This window comes from Rhinoderma darwinii, chromosome 2 (assembly GCF_050947455.1).
Source record: "Rhinoderma darwinii isolate aRhiDar2 chromosome 2, aRhiDar2.hap1, whole genome shotgun sequence".
NCBI classification, from domain to species: domain Eukaryota; kingdom Metazoa; phylum Chordata; class Amphibia; order Anura; family Rhinodermatidae; genus Rhinoderma; species Rhinoderma darwinii.
Window position 1 is genome coordinate 424,293,030 of NC_134688.1, and position 19,992 is coordinate 424,313,021.

At 41.7% G+C, this 19,992-nt stretch overlaps 1 protein-coding gene across 1 annotated transcript; it reads right to left on the bottom strand.

Moving 5' to 3' along the window:
- Positions 1 to 13,528: 13,528 nt before the first annotated feature.
- Positions 13,529 to 14,593, bottom strand: LOC142741487 (gap junction delta-2 protein-like). The gene has a single exon (XM_075850858.1). It carries the CDS (start codon positions 14,591 to 14,593, stop codon positions 13,529 to 13,531), a length of 1,065 nt encoding a protein of 354 aa, XP_075706973.1.
- Between the last annotated feature and the right edge of the window lie 5,399 nt (positions 14,594 to 19,992).

Sequence of the window (19,992 nt, forward strand, 5' to 3'; positions counted from 1 at the left end):
ACAGAAAATCTGGAGCAGAATCTCTAGAAAACGCTGGTAAATATATCCCAGAAATCCGCACCAAATAGTGCGTTTTTCCTGCTTATTCGAATTCATCCGTTATTTTTATACCCTCCGTTGAAAGTATCGGATGATATTAAAATGGATAGGACACCGTATAGCCTTACCAATCAGTAACCGTGGGCGGTTGTGGGAAATTCGGACCTGATTTCTATTGGAGTCTGCTAATTTGCATACAGGATACAGAACTTATACAAAGGTGTTGTTTGTTTTTTGTTTTTCATTTTTGTTGATGACATGGATTTATAAAAATATTTGTTTTTCTTGGGACTAATGGTTATTCAAGTAAGATACATCTGCTGTTTCTGGTGATAGGTCCTCTTTAGCCAGAGAAGTGTCCTAAGTTTATGTCAGTAAACCTCCCCCTCTACTCTTGAGTGATGGCTGTAACGGTCCCCTGCGTCATATGACATGCGATCCAGGCGGTTTTTAAGATGTTTTCCTCACATAAACATGCCCCAAAAACTGTGCTACTACTTGCGTGACTTGTGTTGCAGTTTTTATAGAGGTTCTGTCACCACATTATAAGTGCCCTATCTTGTACATGTGATCGGCGCTGTAATGTAGATTACAGCAGTGTTTTTTATTTAGAAAAACGATCATTTTTGACGGAGTTATGACCTATATTAGATTTATGCTAATGAATTTATAATGGACAACTGGGCGTGTTTTACTTTTTGGCCAAGTGGGCGTTGTGGTGAAAAGTGTATGACGCTGACCAATCAGTGACCAATCAGCGTCATACACTTCTCTCCATTCATTTACACAGCACATAGCGATATAGCTTTATCACTATGTGCAGCCACATACACACACATTAACGTTACTCAAGTGTCTTGACAGTGAATATACATTACCTCCAGCCAGGACGTGATGTGTATTCAGAATCATGACACTTCGCTAACACAATCCCGACACTACAGCACAGGAAGCGTAAAGTCGCGAAATTACGATGTAAACTGTCATTTCAAACGAGATTATGCTTCCTGTGCTGTAGTGTCGGGATTGTGTTAGCGAAGTGTCAGGATTCTGAATACACATCACGTCCTGGCTGGAGGTGATGTATATTTATTATCAGGACACTGCAGTAACATTATAGTGTGTTTGTGTGGCTGCACATAGCGATATAAGAAACTCATTAGCATAAAGCTAATATAGGTAGAAAAATGATCGTTTTTCTAAATAAAAAACACTGCTGTAATCTACATTACAGCGCCGATCACATCATGTACAATATAGGGCACTTATAATGTGGTGACAGAGCCTCTTTAATGTAGTTTTGATGAGGTTTTTTCAGGCTGGATTCACATACAGCGATTACTCATATTTTCTGTGACGTTTTTCACTGGGGTTTTTTTGTGCTTTTATTTCCCCAAAGAAAAAACATAACAAGTAACCCCTTAATGACCAGCCTATTTTAAACCTTGATGACCAAGCTACTTTTTACGTTTTTCCATCGTCGCATTCCAAGAGCTATAACTTTCTTATTTTTGCGTCGACATAGCTGTATAAGGTCTTGTTTTTTGCGGGACAAGTTGTATTTTTTAATAGCACCATTTTGGGGTCCATATAATTTATTCATTAACTTTTATTAACTTTTTTGTGGCGTAAAAGAAAAAAAAACAGCAATTTGGCAAATTTTTTTGCGTCTTTAATTTATGTCATTTAACGTGTGGTATAAATAACATACTAACTTTATTCAGCGGGTCGTTACGATTGAGACTATACCAAATGTATATGGTTTTCTTATGTTTTACTACTTTTACACAGTAAAAACACTTTTTTTAAAAAAAAATAATAATGTGTTTTTGTGACTCCATATTTGAAGAGCCATAACTTTTTTATTTTTCCACCTATGCAGCTGTATGAGAGCTTTTGTTTTTTTGCGAGACGACTTGTAGTTTCTATCAGTACCATTTTGGAGTAGATGCAACTTTTTGATCACTTTTTATCAAATTTTTTTGAAGGCAGGATGAACAGAAAAAAGCAATTCTGGCATTATTTTTTATTTTATTTTTTACAGCGTTCGCCGAGCGGGTTAAATAACATAATAGCTTTATAGTTGGGGTCGTTACGGACGCTGCGATACCAAATATGTTTAACTTTTTTACTCTTTTTTTCATAATAAAGCATTTTGTAAGGTGAAAAAGTGAGTTTTTCATTTTTTTTCCACTTATTTATTAAACTTTTTTTTTTTACTTTTTTACTAGTCCCACAGGCATCTGATAGGACATGCAAGAGGCATGGCCTAGCAGGTATCCACTGCAGGCAGACCTGGGGGCCTTTATTAGGCCCCCGGCTGCCATAGAAGACACTGGCACCCTGCGATCTCATTGCAGGGTGCCAGTGGGGTGACAGAGGGAGCTCCAAAACCACTTAGATGCGGCGCTCAAGGGGTTAAACGGGCGAATTTCGATCCGCCCGCTCGAGCAGCGATGCCCCAAGTTCCCAGCTACCTCTGGTAACTGAGAACAGGGAGTTTTAACTGCTCCCGGTGTCGCAGATTTATTGTGATGCAACGCTGTGAAATGGCGCATGCATCAGAATAAAGCCTGTTAGTGGCCGCCGTGAAAAGGCGTATTGGTGGTCACTAACGGGTTAAAGTCTATGGTCAAATATGTGAAAGCCTACATACACAGCATTTTGGTTGATGGCGTTTTTATATAATTTCTGGGGTCAGAGGCAGTCTTTTCAAAACGCGGACTGTTCTAGATATGGTGTTTTTCCCATTGGCTTTTCTATCGGAGTTCAGAAATACCACTAAAAATAAATGACAAAATACCAAATAAAACGCTTGAAACTCAAACTTAAATGCATTTTAAAATGCTGAAAAAAAAACGTATGTGAAGAGGCCGTGTGGTGTGTTTTCTTTTAAATGCACCACAGAAAACATGTGAAGTAGGCCTAAAGCTAGGATCACACACTAAGTTTTGATGCAGTTTTTGGCTCAGCTTTTGCGCCAAAGCCAGAAGTGGATCCAGAAGGAAGAAAAGGTATAAAAAAACACTGATGCATCTCCTTTCTTTTGTATCCACTCAAAAATAGAGCCAAAAACGACACAAAAAACTGCATCTAAACTGTGTCTGTGATCCTGGCCTAAGGGATAGATGACAAAAAAAGCAGACAGTGCTCTATGTGCCATTGTTAGCAAAACCGTTTTCCTCAATTCTTAGCAGTTGCGTCAGTATATAAAAAGCTGAACCCATACATTATATATACTGTATTTAAGGCTTCGTTCACATCTGCGCTAGGGCTCCGTTCCGTCTGAGTCTTCCGTCTGAACGGAGCCCTGACAGACACAAACGGAAACCGCAGGTTTCCGTTTGCATTACCATTGATTTCAATGGTGACGGATCCGGTGCCAATGGTTTCCGTTTGTCTCCGTTGTGCAAGGGTTCCGTCATTTTGATGGAATGGGTTCCGTCGTTTTGACGGAATCAATAGCATAGTCGACTACGCTATTGATTCCGTCAAAACAACGGAACCCTTGCACAACGGAGACAAACGGAAACCATTGGCACTAGATCCGTGGTGATGGAAACGGAAACCTATGGTTTCCGTTTGTGTCTGTCAGGGCTCCGTTCCGATGGAAAGCTCCGTCGGAACAGAGCCCTAGCGCAGATTTGAACGAAGCTTTACTGGTAGACTTAATACTACAGCTGGCTTTCGATAAAATTATTTTCTTTCTGCCGAATGTGATAAACGTCCATACTGATAAATTAAGCTATGCAGAGCGCCTGCAGCAGGGTACTTCATGCACAATAACAATCAGGTTTCCTGAACTGCCTCTTTCTGCCCATGTTGCATGTACGAAAATGGGTAACGAATGAGTTTCTTTAGGCCTCCTTCACATACACTTTTTGTTGCGTTTTCGGTGGCGTTTTTTGCGATGGGTGTGTTTTACTTCTTTTCTCTAGGTGCCATTTTTCACATGGCAAATCATGTGATGCAAAGAATCCTCTTTGCAACTTATGCTTTTTTCTAATAAAACGCCACTGGAGGTCCATGGGACAAAAACGCCACTAAGTGATGCAATAATCACCAAAACTAGGCTTGCTCCGATTTGAGAAAAATGCCCCTGACCCAAAAAAGGGGAGTTAAAATAAAAATACAAGCCACCAGGGGCATCGCTAGCGCCAGGCCTCCAGTGCCCGGTACCCCGAATACCCGGGCGACTGCCATATTCAGTGGTGTAGCTACAGGGGTCGCAATAGCGACTGTTGCCTGGTTGCAATTGTGACCCCTGTAGCTACACCACTAAATATGGCAGTCGGGCCTTGGCTCCCGGCACCGCATCTATAAAAATTTACTATAGTAAATGGGGCCTATGTCATAAAATACACGGGCCCCTGTTACTATAGTGATAACACTACACTTACCCTCCTTCCCAAGCGCAGCGGAAGTCCTGACGTCTTCTCGCATCATGATGTCACGGCACTGTGCGCCGCGCATGACGTCGCGATGCTGGATGTATCGGGACATCCGCTGCACCCAGAGCCAAAGAGGGGTGCTGTATCTAAGCCTACCTTGTGGTAGGATTAGATACATGGTCTAACAGACAGTATCACACATGGGCCCTGTATCTAAGCCTAACACATGTGTTACTAATGTGGTTTTTTTTGTGTTTGTGTTTTTTACATGTTTGGTCGTTGGACTACGTTGGATTCGAGGACTACTTCGATGACAGGGTTTTCTTATTTTCAATAAAATGGTTAACGAGGATTGTGCGCAGGGTTTTTTATGTTAATAAAATATTTCTTCTATGTCTTTGAATTTTCTTTTAAACTTCATTACTACCGCCTTAATAATGGATGCTGGCTGATTGACAGCATCCATTTCTTAGGCGGGGCTTAGTGTAGTGCAGAGGCTAACACTAACCCTCATTATTACCCCGATACCCACCGCCACCAGGGCTACCGGGAAGAGCTGGATACTGGGGCGGCCGCAGGCTGGTATTAGGCTGGGAAAGCCCAAAAACAGTGGCCCTTCCCAACCTGGTAATGCAAGCTTGCTGCTGCTGTTTTGTATCTGGCTGGTTATGAAAAATTGGGGGACCAGAGGTATTCTTTGCAGCATGAGATGGTGCATTGTCATGCATGAAGATAATTTTGCTACGGAAGGCACGGTTCTTCTTTTTGTACCACGGAAGAAAGTGGTCAGTCATAAACTCTACGTACTTTGCAGAGGTCATTTTCACACCGTCAGGGACCCTAAAGGGGCCTACCAGCTCTCTCCCCATGATTCCAGCCCAAAACATGACTCCGCCACCTCCTTGCTGACGTCGCAGCCTTGTTGGGATATGGTGGCCATTCACCAACCATCCACTACTCCATCCATCTGGACCGTCCAGGGTTGCACGGCACTCATCAGTAAACAACACGGTTTGAAAATTAGTCTTCATGTATTTCTAAGCCCACTGCAACCGTTTCTGCTTGTGAGCATTGTTTAGGGGTGGGCGAATAATAGCTTTATGCACACTTGCAAACCTGTGGAGGATCCTACACCTTGAGGTTCGCGGGACTCCAGAGGCACCAGCGGCTTCAAATACCTGTTTGCTGCTTTGCAATGGCATTTTAGCAGCTGCTCTCCTAATCCTATTAATTTGTCTGGCAGAAACCTTCCTCATTATGCCTTTATCTGAACAAACCCATCTGTGCTCTGAATCAGCCACAAATCTTTTCACAGTACGATGATCACGCTTAAGTTTTCTTGAAATTTCCAATGTTTTCATACCTTGTCCAAGGTATTGCACTATTTCACGCTTTTCGGCAGCAGAGAGATCCTTTTTCTTTCCCATATTTCTTGAAACCTGCGGCCTGCTTAATAATGTGGAACGTCCTTCTTAAGTAGTTTTCCTTTGATTGGGCACACCTGGAAAACTAATTATCACAGGTGCCTGAGATTGATTACAATGATCCAAAGAGCCCTAAGACACAATACCATCCATGAGTTTCATTGAAAAACTAATAATTAAATGTTTATGACACTTAAATCCAATGTGCATAATAATTTGGAATACGGTGTACATACATACATACAGTACATACACACACATATATATATATATATATATATATATATATATACGCACACACCTTTTTTTTGGGGAGGGTGGACATATGTTAGTACAAGGATACTTACTGCTGGGCCCTGCATCTAAGCCTATCATGTGTGATACTGTCTTCTGGGGCCATGTATCTAAGACTATCGTGTGTGGTACTGTCTGCTGAGACAAGGATGCTATGAGGGACTACCTACAGGGGACTGCATGGCACTGTCTCCAAGGGGGATGTATGGCAAGGGGACTGTGTGTGTAACCATACAGGGGGGTTTTGACGCTATATACGGGGCATTGTGTGGACAAATCTCTACAGATGTCTTTGATTAGAGCCCCGAGACATAAATTTGCTTGGGCCCCAGAAATGCCAAATTTACCAATGAAGGTTTGCACAAGGATACTTACTGCTGGGGCCCTATATCTAAGGCTACATTCACACGAGCATTACAGGTTTACATGCGTAAAAAAGCACGTAAATCTGGTCGTGTGCGTTGCGTTTTTGCATCAGTCTGATTTGCATGTGGCATGTGTTTTTCACGCACTTGCAAGCACTTTTTTTCAGTGTAATTGATGTGTGAAACATGGACAGCTGTCCGTGGTTTTCACGCTCCCATTGACTTCAATGGGCATGAAAACGCACCAATATACGACATGCAGTGGGTTTCGCGTAACGGACACTCGCTGTGTGAAAACTCACGCATGTGTGAATAGCCCCATTAATATCAATGGGGCCGTGTGCTGTGCGTTGTTTCAACACACAGCACACGGACGAGAATAACACTCGTCTGAATGAGCCCTAAACCTATCATGTGTGATACAGTTTGCTGGGGCCATGTATCTAAGCCTATCATGTATGATACTGTCTGCTGAGACAATGCATCCAATTCTATCCAGCGGCATAGTTAAAGGAACCGTAGACTTATAGATATGTGACATCCGATATGTAAATATTTATTTATTTTTCGGGGGGGGGGGGGGAGGTAAATATATGTCTCAGGGCTTGTGCCCCTGATCTTTTAAGACCCTGGCAGCGCCCCTTTAAGCCACCTAAAAAAACGCCATGGTTGTGGGGCGTTTTATATTTCCACATTGATTTCAAGCTAAAATCTGGCCGCAGCATTTTTTTTCCGCTAGAGGCACAGCAAAAAACGCCAGGAAAAACTGCACTACAAACGCTGTATGTGAATCCTCCCCTTTGGTACTTATAATCCATCCTCATTTTATGAAGTTGAATGAGGCTGCACGGGCGTACGTAGATTGAATTCATCGCATGATGGATCCGATGCAGCACCCTGGCTTCTATTACAAATGAAAGCCATGATGCTGGTGTGAACATAGCCTAATATAGCCCTTAAATAAGATGTAACCTGTATTATTTCTTTACAAGACTCAGTGCAGACAAATAAACAGAAAAGTGCAAAAAATCCGCCACAGACAAGTATATATGTTATTATATAACTTGTACTGTATTGAACAGATTCAAAAACTTAATCCAATAAAAATGTGGCAGGATATTAAGTTGTAGCAATTTCCTAATTTTTTTTATTGTAAGAATTATTTATTTTAGAATTGATCAAAATCCCTTTGCAGTATGCATTCTGCTAATAATGTCTACATTCAGTCTATGATACAACAGAAGCATCTACTGACAGAGGAATTGGCATTTTCTACAGCTTCTTTGCGTTATTAAAAGAACACCCCGCTTATAAATCAAGTCATTCCGATAGTAACGTTATATATTATTATGAACATTAATATTGATTGTATTTCTTTAGAAGTGATAGAGGGACCTCTGCTGGGCATAATTGGCATTGAAAAAAAAAAAAACTAGCTATTTAATCATTAGAAACATAAAATAAAAACAAAGATGAACAAATACTTGATAGACTTGTACTTGTAATACAACAGTACGGAGCTAACATGAATGTCCAGCCTTGAATACCTTGTCACAGTTTACATATAGTGTAATTCTTCATAAAAAGTTGAGTTAGGCCAGTTTACACAAGCATAATATGGGCAAATTTTGCCCCGTATGATGCACATATAAAATCGTACAAATACAATTGTTTTTATCTTGTACTGATTCTCAGTGGCAGCCTGTATTATAGTTCAGAGCTGCATTCACAATTCTGCAGGCTTTAAAGTGGAAATCTCCCAGTGCTCCTTGCTTGCTCAACATCTACACAGAGAGTCTGTGTAGGGATCTGCATTTTTAAGTTTAGTGTTTACACCATGCACTGTATATAAATCTGATGTACGAAAAATGTCCTGTTCCACTACTGTATAGGTTCTAATATATTAATGATGTGTCTGATAAGGGTAAGGACACAGGTAGTCGCCACCAGGTGGCCGGGATGTGGCTGCAACACTGAGCTGACATGTGGTTTAACATCAAATCGTTTAAATTATTATAAATGTTCATGGGGTATTTGCAGGTTAAGGCTGAGTTCACACGGGGCGGATACACTGCGTAATAGCACGTAGTGTATCCGCCATGTGCGCCGCGCGAAATACCGGGCAGTATGATTGGCTGCAGTGGAGGTCACATGGGATAAAGCGTCAACCCAGGAGGCCGGTCCTCTGATGTCATCCAGGACGGCCTCCTGGAATGACGTTTCATCCATGCGACCACCGCTACAGCCTGTGATTGGCTGCAACGGCGGTCACATGGGATAAAGCTTAATCCCAGGAGGATGAAACAGACTACTAGGTAAGTTTAATATATTTTTTGTTTTCTGAGTTGCGTTTTTTGCTGCGGGATCGGTGCGAACCCACCGCAAAAAACGGAGCAACTGCTATTTGATGCGGGATTTACCGCCCATTGTGTTCAATGGGGAAATCCCGCAACAAATAAGCAGCGTTTTTGTAAATACAATTCACATGCTGCGGAATAAAACTCTGCACTGCTGGTCAATTTCTGAGCGTTTTTTTACGCTCAGTATTTACGCACCGTGTGGATGAGATTTGTTTTATCTCATCCACTTTGCTGCTACTGTATTTGCTACGAATTTTCCGCAACGAATTCCGTATTTACGCAACGTGTGAACTGGCCCTAAAACTACTGTTTACCGGCAAAAATGTGCAGACATTAACAAACATTTAAATTCTGCACTGATATGTGGTAAGACTACAGTATCATAGTATCATAGTTTTGTAAGGCCGAATAAAGACAAATGCCCATCCAGTTCAGCCTATTATTCTTCAATGTTGATCCAGAGGAAGGAAAAACCCTGATGAGTCAAAAGCCAATTTCCTCATTTTAGGGAAAAATTCCTTCCTGACTCTAATACAGCAATCGGAATAAATCCCTGGAGCAAGGACCCATCTACAGTAATCTAGTAACCATAACCTGTAATATTATTACACTCACAAAAAGCATCCAGGCCTCTTTTGAACTCTTTCAGTTAATTCCCCACAAAAACTTCCTCTGACAGAGTTACACTTTTCTTACAGTAAAGTGTCACTGCTCTTACAGTAAAGAATCCCCGTTTATGTTTGTGTAGAAACCTTCTATCCTCTAGACGTTGAGGATGTCCCCTTATACTTACAGTCCTCTGAATAAATAGCTTATGATAAAGATCTCTTTTTTTTACCTAAATAACCCCAATTTTGATCATCTTTCTGGGTACTATAGTCCACCCATTACATTTTTTTACTGTAGTTGTCTGCCTTTGAACACACTCAGCTCTCAAGGTCTTTCTTGTGCACTGGTGCCAAAAACTGTATACAATATTCCATGTGTAGTCTTATTAGAGTCTTATAAAGTGGTCGAACTATGTTCTCGTCATGTGCATCTATGCCCCTTTTCATTCACCCCTTGAGTTTATTTGCCTTGGCGGCAGCTGCCTGGCACTGGTTGCTACAGTTATGTCCTTTTCCATGTAAATTTTATCCAGTATTTTCCCATTTAGTATTTAATGGTGACATGTATTTTTCCTTCCTAGGTGCATAAACTTATATTTATCAGTGTTGAAACCACATTTACTACTTCTCTACCCAAGCCTCCAACTTCTCCAGATCCATTGTAATAAAACACTGTCCTCCTTTGTATTATTTACTTTACCTAATTTAGTATCTACGTGTTTCAGACAGTCACTTGTCCTTCCTCATGGTGTGTTGCTTTTAACAGTGAACCAATCTGAGTTTGTACCGTTAATAACCACCCTCCGTTTCTCATTTTATGTACCCACCTTTTATGTGGCGCAGTATCAAATGCTCTTGAAAAATCAAGATATATATATATCCAATAACCCACCCTAGTTGAGTCTAGCGTTTACCTCCTCATAGAAGATGATCAGATTAGTTTGATAGGATCGATCCCTCATAAATCCACGCTGATCTGGAGTTAAACCTTCAGGATAGCAACTCTTAGAAAACCTTCAAACATTTTACCCACAATAGAGGTTAAACTTATAGGCCTATCATTTCCGGCCTCACTTTTTGACCCCTTTTTGAATATTCCTGCTTGGTGTTTTGGCCATGTCTTATTCTAACAAGCTTGTCAACTGTTTCCAATAGCAACCAGCAGAATTATGAATGCAGCTCTGGATTATAAATCAGGCTGTATCTCAGAATCAGTGCAGGATAAATAATGCAATGTTTTTGCAAAGTTGCTCAACTTTTTACAAAGATGATATCTAAGTTGTAAAATGGTGCTCAAAGGTGGACCTACCCTTTAATATTGACTTTTAAAAAAAATCTCTACCGGCCAGGGTCGTAGCTAAAGGAGGCTAGTGAGGTATGTGTTTCTGGTGCTGGGATTCATGGTGGGTACCTATAAGCCATTCTGCATTAGTCAGGGTATGTAGATACAGGGATTGGATCGGAAAACTGAATCTGTGTCCTGGGTGAAGGAAAGCCTAGCTACGACTCTGGTACCAGCCATTGCCAGCATATTTCTGTTCTGGAAATGAGATGTAAATTGTTTCAATGATTCAGTTTGCAGGGTGACATGATTCATAGTATTGTTTTATATTGGGTTGCAGTGGCTGTCATAATTGCCATCATTGAAATACTTTCCAAATAATTTTTTGCTGGACTGGTTTATCAAAGCCTATTATGTGCATTATCTTATTGTATCGAGTCCAGAGTCAGCGCAGCGTCTACCAGTACATTTTAGAGCACTTCATGCTTCCCTCTGCTGACAAGCTTTATGGAGATGCTGATTTCATTTTCCAGCAGGAGTTGGCACCTGCCCACACTGCCAAACGTACCAATACCTGGTGTAATAACCACAGTATCACTGCGCTTGATTGGCCAGCAAATTCGCCTGACCTAAACCCCATAGAGACTATATGGGTTATTGTCAAGAGGAAGATGAGACACCAGACCCAACAATGCAGATGAGCTGAAGGCCTCTATCAAAGCAACCTGGGCTCCCATAACACCTCAGCAGTGCCACAGGCTGATCGCCTCCATGCCACGCCGCATTCATAACACCTCAGCAGTGCCACAGGCTGATCGCCTCCATGCCACACTGCATTCATAACACCTCAGCAGTGCCTCAGGCTGATCGCCTCCATGCCACGCCGCATTGATAACACCTCAGCAGAGCCACAGGCTCATCGCCTCCATGTCACGCCGCATTGATGCAGTAATTCATGTAAAAGGAGCCCCGACCAAGTATTGAGGGCATTTACTGGACATACTTTTTAGTGGGCCAACATTTCGGTATTAAAAATCATTTTTGAAATTGGGCTTATATAATATTCTAATTTTCTGAGACGCTAAATTTTGGGTTTTCATTAACTGTTAGCATAATCATCAACATTAATAGAAAAAAAACGCTGTCAATAGATCACTCTGTGTGTAATGAATCTATAGAATATATGAGTTTCACTTTTTTAATTGAATTACTGAAATAAATTTACTTTTTGATGATATTCTAATTCATTGAGAAGACTAGTATATATATATATATATATTTTTTATTATATGTTTATCTTATTTTGCTTTATATAATAAAATACAATGGCAGCTTTGTATATTACAGAAAAAAATATTGTCCTGTTAATATATTCCACATTAATTTGTATATCTCATGTTTGGTAGCTATGTATATTCGGTTACTGTCTTTCTTGATTATTTTTTTTATGTTGTGGGCTGAAGGACAATGTTTGAAAAGTGCTGAATTAATCTTAAATATGATTGATCTACCATTGATATTATTGTTTCAAACATGAACCATTGTTAAAGAGGTATTCTAATCCGATAATGTTATGGCATATTACTAGTATATGCCATAACATAATGATCGGTGGGGGTTCTAGCTCCCTACAAAGGGTCAGAGGTCTAGTCAATGAGATTGTGTTGTTGTTGTTGTTGTTGTTGTTGTTGTTGTTCCCTGCACAGCGAATAGTCACGAGTGTCGCTGTGCAGGGAAATTCTATGAAGGAGCAGCACGTAACCAGTACTGCTTCTTCATTCTGGGGGTGTCAGAAGTCGGACCCCCATCAATATGCCATTACTTACTATGGTGGGGAAACCCTTTTAACAAAGCTCTCACATAATATATTGTACTGTAAAATATTGACTCCAATAGAATTCTAAAAATGGTTTTACACACATTTTATTTGACAGAAAGTTTAATGTACAGACTTATGTATAAGCACACATGTGCATTTAATAGTCAAATACCACACACAGAGGAAGATTTATGCTAGCTTTCTATCGTAAATGCTTTGGAAAAAATGTCTTCAAGCTGAATCCATATTTATGAAGCCCCTTATCCACTTTTTCTCTACACATAACACATAAAAATGTGTGGGGCTTCAGGGATGCACCGAGCACGACATTTCCTAACATTTTCCCCCACTTTTCTGCTTAGGAAAGTGGTGAAAATCGGCGCTTGGTCCTACCTGACATTGTTTTTTGCCTCTGCCAGATTATTCAACAGGATGTGCCCCATATTGAAGTATCTTTTATAGACTGCACTGAGGGAGAAACTGGTGCACCGTTAATGGCCTCCATTATCTTCATGAAATTATCAATATATTGCTTTTTGATCCAGTAGTCGTATAGAAAAAATATCCTTTATTGCGATCCCAATGGGTATCACAGCGGGAGAATGACTGCACACAAGGCGATTACTGTTTCACGTGGAGCATTCTTCATTTGACCTGGCCTGACGAAGTATGGTCCACGCAGAATGGCTGTTTCCTTGTGTGCAGTTCTACATTTACCTGTGATACCTATTGGGATCGCGTTAAAGGACATTTTTTTCTACATGACTACTGGGTGTGTGCAGCTTCTTTTTACTATATGTATATACAGTTTTGACATTTCCACAATCAAGCTGAGCACCACTCTTGTCATTATCTTCTGTGAGCTAAACTCCCGACCCCTAGATTTGGCGCGCAGTCTATGGAGTAGTGCCAGACACCTTTTTCTCTCATTCTGCTTTTTCTCTTTTCATAGCCAGGACTTCTTGATCTTGGTCATTTTAGCTTTATTACTGTGCTTAATATCTGGACTTTGCCTTGAGGTAGTGTCATCATTGTCGTCATTAGTGAATGATATTGTACTTGTTGGTGGGGAAGGTAGAAAACCTATCTTCTCTGGAGATAGACTTGAAGAAGTCTTTACGACAAACCGTTCTTGTATAGTGTCTTTCAAATGGATAAGCAGGTTATTTTGCTCTGGGTGTAAAACCCTGTGTCTCTTCTTCTTCTTGCTCTTGAATTCACAACAGGTGTTACAGGCAAATGCTAGTATCCGAAACACATAGAGCCACCCTAGGTAATGCAACTCAACAATGTTAAGTATAAAACACCCAAGTCCAACGCCAAACATGAAGTTAAGAAAGACTGTCTTCTCTGTAGCCCTGGAGACAAAGCAATCAGTCTTAGTGGGACACGGGTAAGTATGGCACTGGAAAAGATGAGGAACCTCAAAACCATAAAGATAGTATTGTCCAACTAAGAATGCCATTTCCATAATTGACCTGAGGACTACATGAACAATGTAAATTATATGCATCTTATCAAACACTGGAAGAGGACCTCGGATCGGATCATGAGCAATTTTTGGTGTAAACCTTTCTCCTTTCCTGAATATATCTTTAACTTCTACATGTTCGTCTGCTTCTGGACTCTTCAGAAAATTTTCTCCAATTGATAAACTTTGAAGAAGTTCCATGACATAGGCTCTTTCTAGTTCAGTTTTCTCATCTTTAGCAATTTTATGGAGGACATAGATTATATAAAAGATAGAAGGTGTGGACACCAGAACAATTTGAAATATCCAGAACCTAAGATGTGAAACTGGGGCAAAGCTATCATAGCATACATTGTTGCAACCTGGTTGAAGGGTATTGCAGGTGAATTTAGACTGTTCATCTCCATACATAGCATCTCCCACCAGAGTTACTAAGAGAATTCTGAAAATGAGTAGCATTGTCAGCCATATTTTTCCAATAACTGTTGAGTGGTTCTGGACCTCGGTTAAAAGACGACCTAAAATCGACCAGTCGCCCATTTTTTTTTACCTAAATAGTAAGGAATAATAGAATATTAATTACAATGTGCAAAAATATTTTACTGGAAAAAAGTTGAAGTGTTCCAAAGCAGTCTATAATATAACTCTTGACCTCTAATCTGAGCTATAGAAGAGTGTAGATAGAAAAAGAATAATTAAATGAGATTTCTGGGAATACACATTTATGGCTTATCCTTAGGATAGACCATCAATATATGATCGTTATATTATATGTGTGGATAATTGGGTATGATGGAGGGGGGGATAGTAGATTGTAGAAACAATGGGTTCAATGTGAAGGCCGCAATAATCATAATTGCTTTATTTCTTGATATCACTTAATGATGATGGAGGTCAGAACAGGTTGTGGCCCCATTCCAAGTTTTACTATGGGACCCCATGATCCCTTGCTACAGACGTAAATAAATGTAATGAAAATGGGATTAAATCTCCAAACCCTACAATTTGATTAACCTAGTGACTCTACTTGGTAGGGATGACCTATATAGAGAATAAACTCCTGCAGGGGATTTGGGCAGGAATGTCTTCTCCCTTAAGGCCCCCTGCACACGGCCATAGTCATAATCCCGGTCCATGATTACAGCTACAGACGGCCGTGGACAGTCATCCACATTTGCGGGCCCTGCTCCCATTATAAAGTATGGGAGCACGGTTCGTAAAATCGAAAAAGGATTTTTTGCGGAGTCTTTTTACGGCCTGGACAACTTCCCATAAATATATGGGAAGGTGTCTGTGGGCAATAGAAATGAATGGGTCCGTACTTTGATCTGCAATTACGGTCTGTAATTGTGGATCAAAATTACAGTCGTGTGCATAGGGCCTAAAGAGGTTTTCCCACGATTAACATTTATCACCTATCCAGAGAATAGGTGATTAATGTATGATCTCTGGGGACCCCACCACTGGGACTCCCACCGATTTTTAGAATGGGGTCCTGACCCACATTCTTCCTCACTACACGATCGCAGTGAGGACTGCTGCTCCATTTAATGTCTATTGGGCTGACAGAGACAGCCAAGTACAGCGTTTCAGTTAATCCCGGGCCCCCATTATAGAGATCGATGGGGGTCCCAGTGGTGAGGACCCAGCAATCACACATTTAGCACCAATCAGGGGACAAATATTAATTTGTTAAAGTTATTTAAATTTGTAATATACTTGGTGTTTTATTTCCTCACTATTTTAAGATGTCTGTTGTCAGTGAATGAGAAGCTCCTTGTTTGCATTTAGCCATAGAAAACCTGTAAAGACCTCTCACAGATAAATATTTGCTACATTTGCATCCAGTCTATACAATCATCTGTGTAAACAGCCTGGACTGCACTGGCGTAGCTATAGGGCTCGCAGCGGTCGCAATTACGACCGGGCCCCGAAGCCAGGGGGGCCCTCGACCCCCCGCACCACATCAATAAAAGTTACTATAGTAACTCGGGTCGCGGGCCCCTGTTTCTATAGTAACAGACTCTACTTACCTTCCTGGTTCCGGATCGCAGCGGAGGTCCTGACGTCAAGCGCTGTGCGCCGCGCACAGCATCGAGAGGACAGAACCTCCGCCGCGGCTGAAGAGGAAGGTAAGATTAGCCCTGACTGGTGGGGTCCGACTCCCGGGACCCGCCAATCAGCTGTTTTGAAGGGGCCGCAGCACTCGTACGAGAGTTGCTCCCCTTCATTCCGGTCACACTGTGAATCCATGTCAGCGATTCACAGTGTGAGCGAGTAGTGAAATGAAGGGGAAGCAGCTCTGGTACGAGTGCTGCGGCCCCTTCAAAAAAGCTGATTGGCGGGTCCCGGGAGACGGACCCCGACACATCAGCTATTGATGGCCTATCCTGTGGATAGGCCATCAATGTTTAGGGATTGCACAACCCCTAAGCCTACGATGTAGCAGGCTTAGGAGGCCCATGAGACAGGATCACAGATTGTGTGATCCTGTATGCTGGGCCCTGTATCTAAGCCAATCACATTGTAGGCTTAGATACATGGGTAATGCGTGATCCTGTCTGATGGGCCCTGTATCTAAGCCAATCACATGGTAGGCTTAGATACATGGCCCATGCGTGATCCTGTCTGATGGGCTCTGTATATAAGCTTACCACACTGTAGGTTTAGATACAGGGCCCCAGCACACAGTAATCTTATACTGTATAAGATTACTGTCTGCTGGACACTGTATCTAAGCCTACATTGTGGTAGGCTTAGATACAGGGTCCCACAGACAGTATCACACATGGGCCCTGTATCTAAGCCTAACACATGTGTTACTAATCGTTATTTTTGTGTGTTTTCTTACAGGTTCGGTCGTTGGACTACGGCGGATTCCAGGACTACTTCGATGACGGCTTTTTTTTTTATTATCAATAAAATGGTTAATGAGGGTTGTGTGGGTTTTTTATTTCAATAAAATATTTTTTCTATGTCTTTGTTTTTTTTAAAACTATATTACTACCGCCTTAGTAATGGCCGCCGGCTGATTGACAGCAACCATTGCTAAGGCGGGGCTTAGTGTTAGCCAATGCAGAGGCTAACACTAACCCCCATTATTACCCCGGTACCCACCGCTACCAGGGGTGCTGGGAAGAGCCGGGTACGATCCAGTACCTGACCATCTGTAGTGATGGTCGGCCACTGGGGCGGCCGCATGCTGGTATTATCAGGAGGGGAAAGGCCAGATATAGTGGCCCTTCCCACCCTGGTAATGCTAGCCTGCTGCTGCTTTATTGTATCTGGCTGGTTATGAAAAATGGGGGGGGACCCCACGTCATTTAAAAAAATAAAAATAAAATAATAATTGGAAAGAACGATGTCGGGTCCCCCCCCCCCAATTTTCAGAACCAGCCAGATACAACACAGCAGCAGCAAAAAAACGCCGTCATTGAAGTCCTCGTATCCGAAGTCCAACAACCGAACCTGTAAAAAAACACAAACACACAAAAATAATCAGTAACACATAAGGCTGGGTTCACACGACCTATTTTCAGATGTAAACGAGGCGTATAATGCCTCGTTTTACGTCTGAAAATAAGGCTACAATACGTCGGCAAACATCTGCCCATTCATTTGAATGGGTTTGCCGACGTACTGTGCAGACAACCTGTAATTTACACGTCGTCGTTTGACAGCTGTCAAACGACGACGCGTAAAAATACAGCCTCGTCAAAAGAAGTGTAGGGCACTTCATTCAGACGTAATTTGAGCCGTTCTTCATTGAATTCAATGAAGCACAGCTCAAAATTTACGGCTGTCAGAGAAGCCTCGAAAAATGCGAGGAGGAGCAATTACGGCTGAAACGAGGCAGCTGTTTTCTCCTGAAAACAGTCTGTCATTTCAGACGTAAAAGCCTGCTACCGTGTGAACATACCCTAAAGAAGCAAAATTATTATTCTTACCTTTCCTGGGTCCAACGCTGGAGCCGCAATGTCAGCGAGCTGAGTCCTGCATCTAATCCTATCATGTGTGATACTGTCTGCTGAGCCACTGTATCTAATCCAATCATGTGTGATACTGTCTGCTGAGCGGTGTATCTAATCCTATCATGTGTGATACTGTCTGCTGGGCCACTGTATCTAATCCTATCATATGTGATACTGTCTGCTGAGCCACTGTATCTAATCCAATCATGTGTGATACTGCCTTCTGAGCCACTGTATCTAATCCTATCATGTATGGTACTGTCTGCTGAGCCACTGTATCTAATCCTATCATGTGTGATACTGTCTGCTCAGCCACTGTTTCTAATCCTATCATGTGTGACACTGTCTGCTGAGCCAATGTATCTAATCCTATCTATGGTTCATAGGGTCGTAGTGCTATAGATATGCTATGCTGTCTCCTATACACACATTTTGTTTTGGGCGGACACATATGTATTGGGGCTATTTCCCCTGACATTTTAAGCCCTGAGGGTATGTTCACACGGCAGCGACCGTTACGGCTGAAATTACGGTGCTGTTTTCAGGAGAAAACAGCTCCGTAATTTCAGCCCTAATGAGATGTGCAGGCATCTTTCGCTGCGTCCATTACGGACGTAATTGGAGCTGTTTTTCCATGGAGTCCATGGAACACAGCTCCATTTACGTCTGAAGAAGTGACAGGCACTTCTTTGACGCGGGCGTCTTTTTTACGCGCCGCCTTTTGACAGCGGCGCGTAAAAAAAATGACCGTCGGCACAGAACATCGTAAGACCCATTCAAATGAATGGGCAGATGTTTGCCAACGCTTTTCAGACTCATTTTCGGACATAATTCAATGCTAAAACGCCCGAATTACGTCCGTAAATAGGGTGTGTGAACCCAGCCTTAGTGACGCCCCGGCTGCTAGTGCTGCATTGTTGGGTCACTTCGGAAACCCAGCGATGCAGCTGAAAGCTGCGGACCGTCGGCCATGAGGAGTTTGCGGGGGGGGCCCAATAAGAACTTTTGCATCGGGGCCCATGAGCCTTTAGCTACGCCCCTGCTGGACTGGATACAATTGTAGCAAACCCTCACCAGTTAGGGCCTGTTCACATCTACGTCAGAGGCTCTGTTAGGCGCTTCTATCGGAGTCTGTGTTTTTTACTGGACAAAAAAGCGCAGTATGTGGAGCTATTATGTCCGCCAAAATGTGGGAAACCATGACGGAGATCTGAACTAACCCATTAAAGCCAATGGATTTTGTCAGGGACCGTTGGTTTTTGTCATACAACGGATCCCAAGTTTCTGGTATTTTTGTTATTATGCTCCTATGACAGGAGACATGAGCAGAACAAAGGAACCAGAACGCAGATGTGAACGAGCCCTATAAAAGATTAGGTTTTTATGGCTTTTCAGCCTCTGGATGTAAACAACCTTTTTTTTTTTTGTTGCTATGGGGCACTTTCTCCTGCTTGTATGTTCCTGAATACTTATATTAATGTTGCACTGGCTAATAATCAGCACATTATATGATGGGGTGCTCACTAAACAGTATCTATTGCACGGTGAAGTGGCATTAAATAATGAGTATATATTCGCATCAATCACTAAGTCAGATCACAGTTGTAGCACATGACTAGATGTCTATATGATATGGGTATTAATTATTTGAAGTATTTTGATCAGAATTGTCTTAGGCATGTTGTTCACAAACCAGACATCCTGGAATGTAAAAGATTCTACAATGATGGTTGAGAACGTTTCGATGACAATTAAGATGCCTGATTCAGCCATTAACATGCACATTTAGCTCAAATGATGACAGACATGTCTGATACTGCTTATCCTGGTGGAAACAATATGATTGGCCACAAATTCCAACCTTTCCAATATATGTATATAGATATACACTACCGTTCAAAAGTTTAGGGTCACTTAGAAATTTCCTTATTTTTGCAAGAAAAGCACAGTTTTTTTCAATGAAGATAA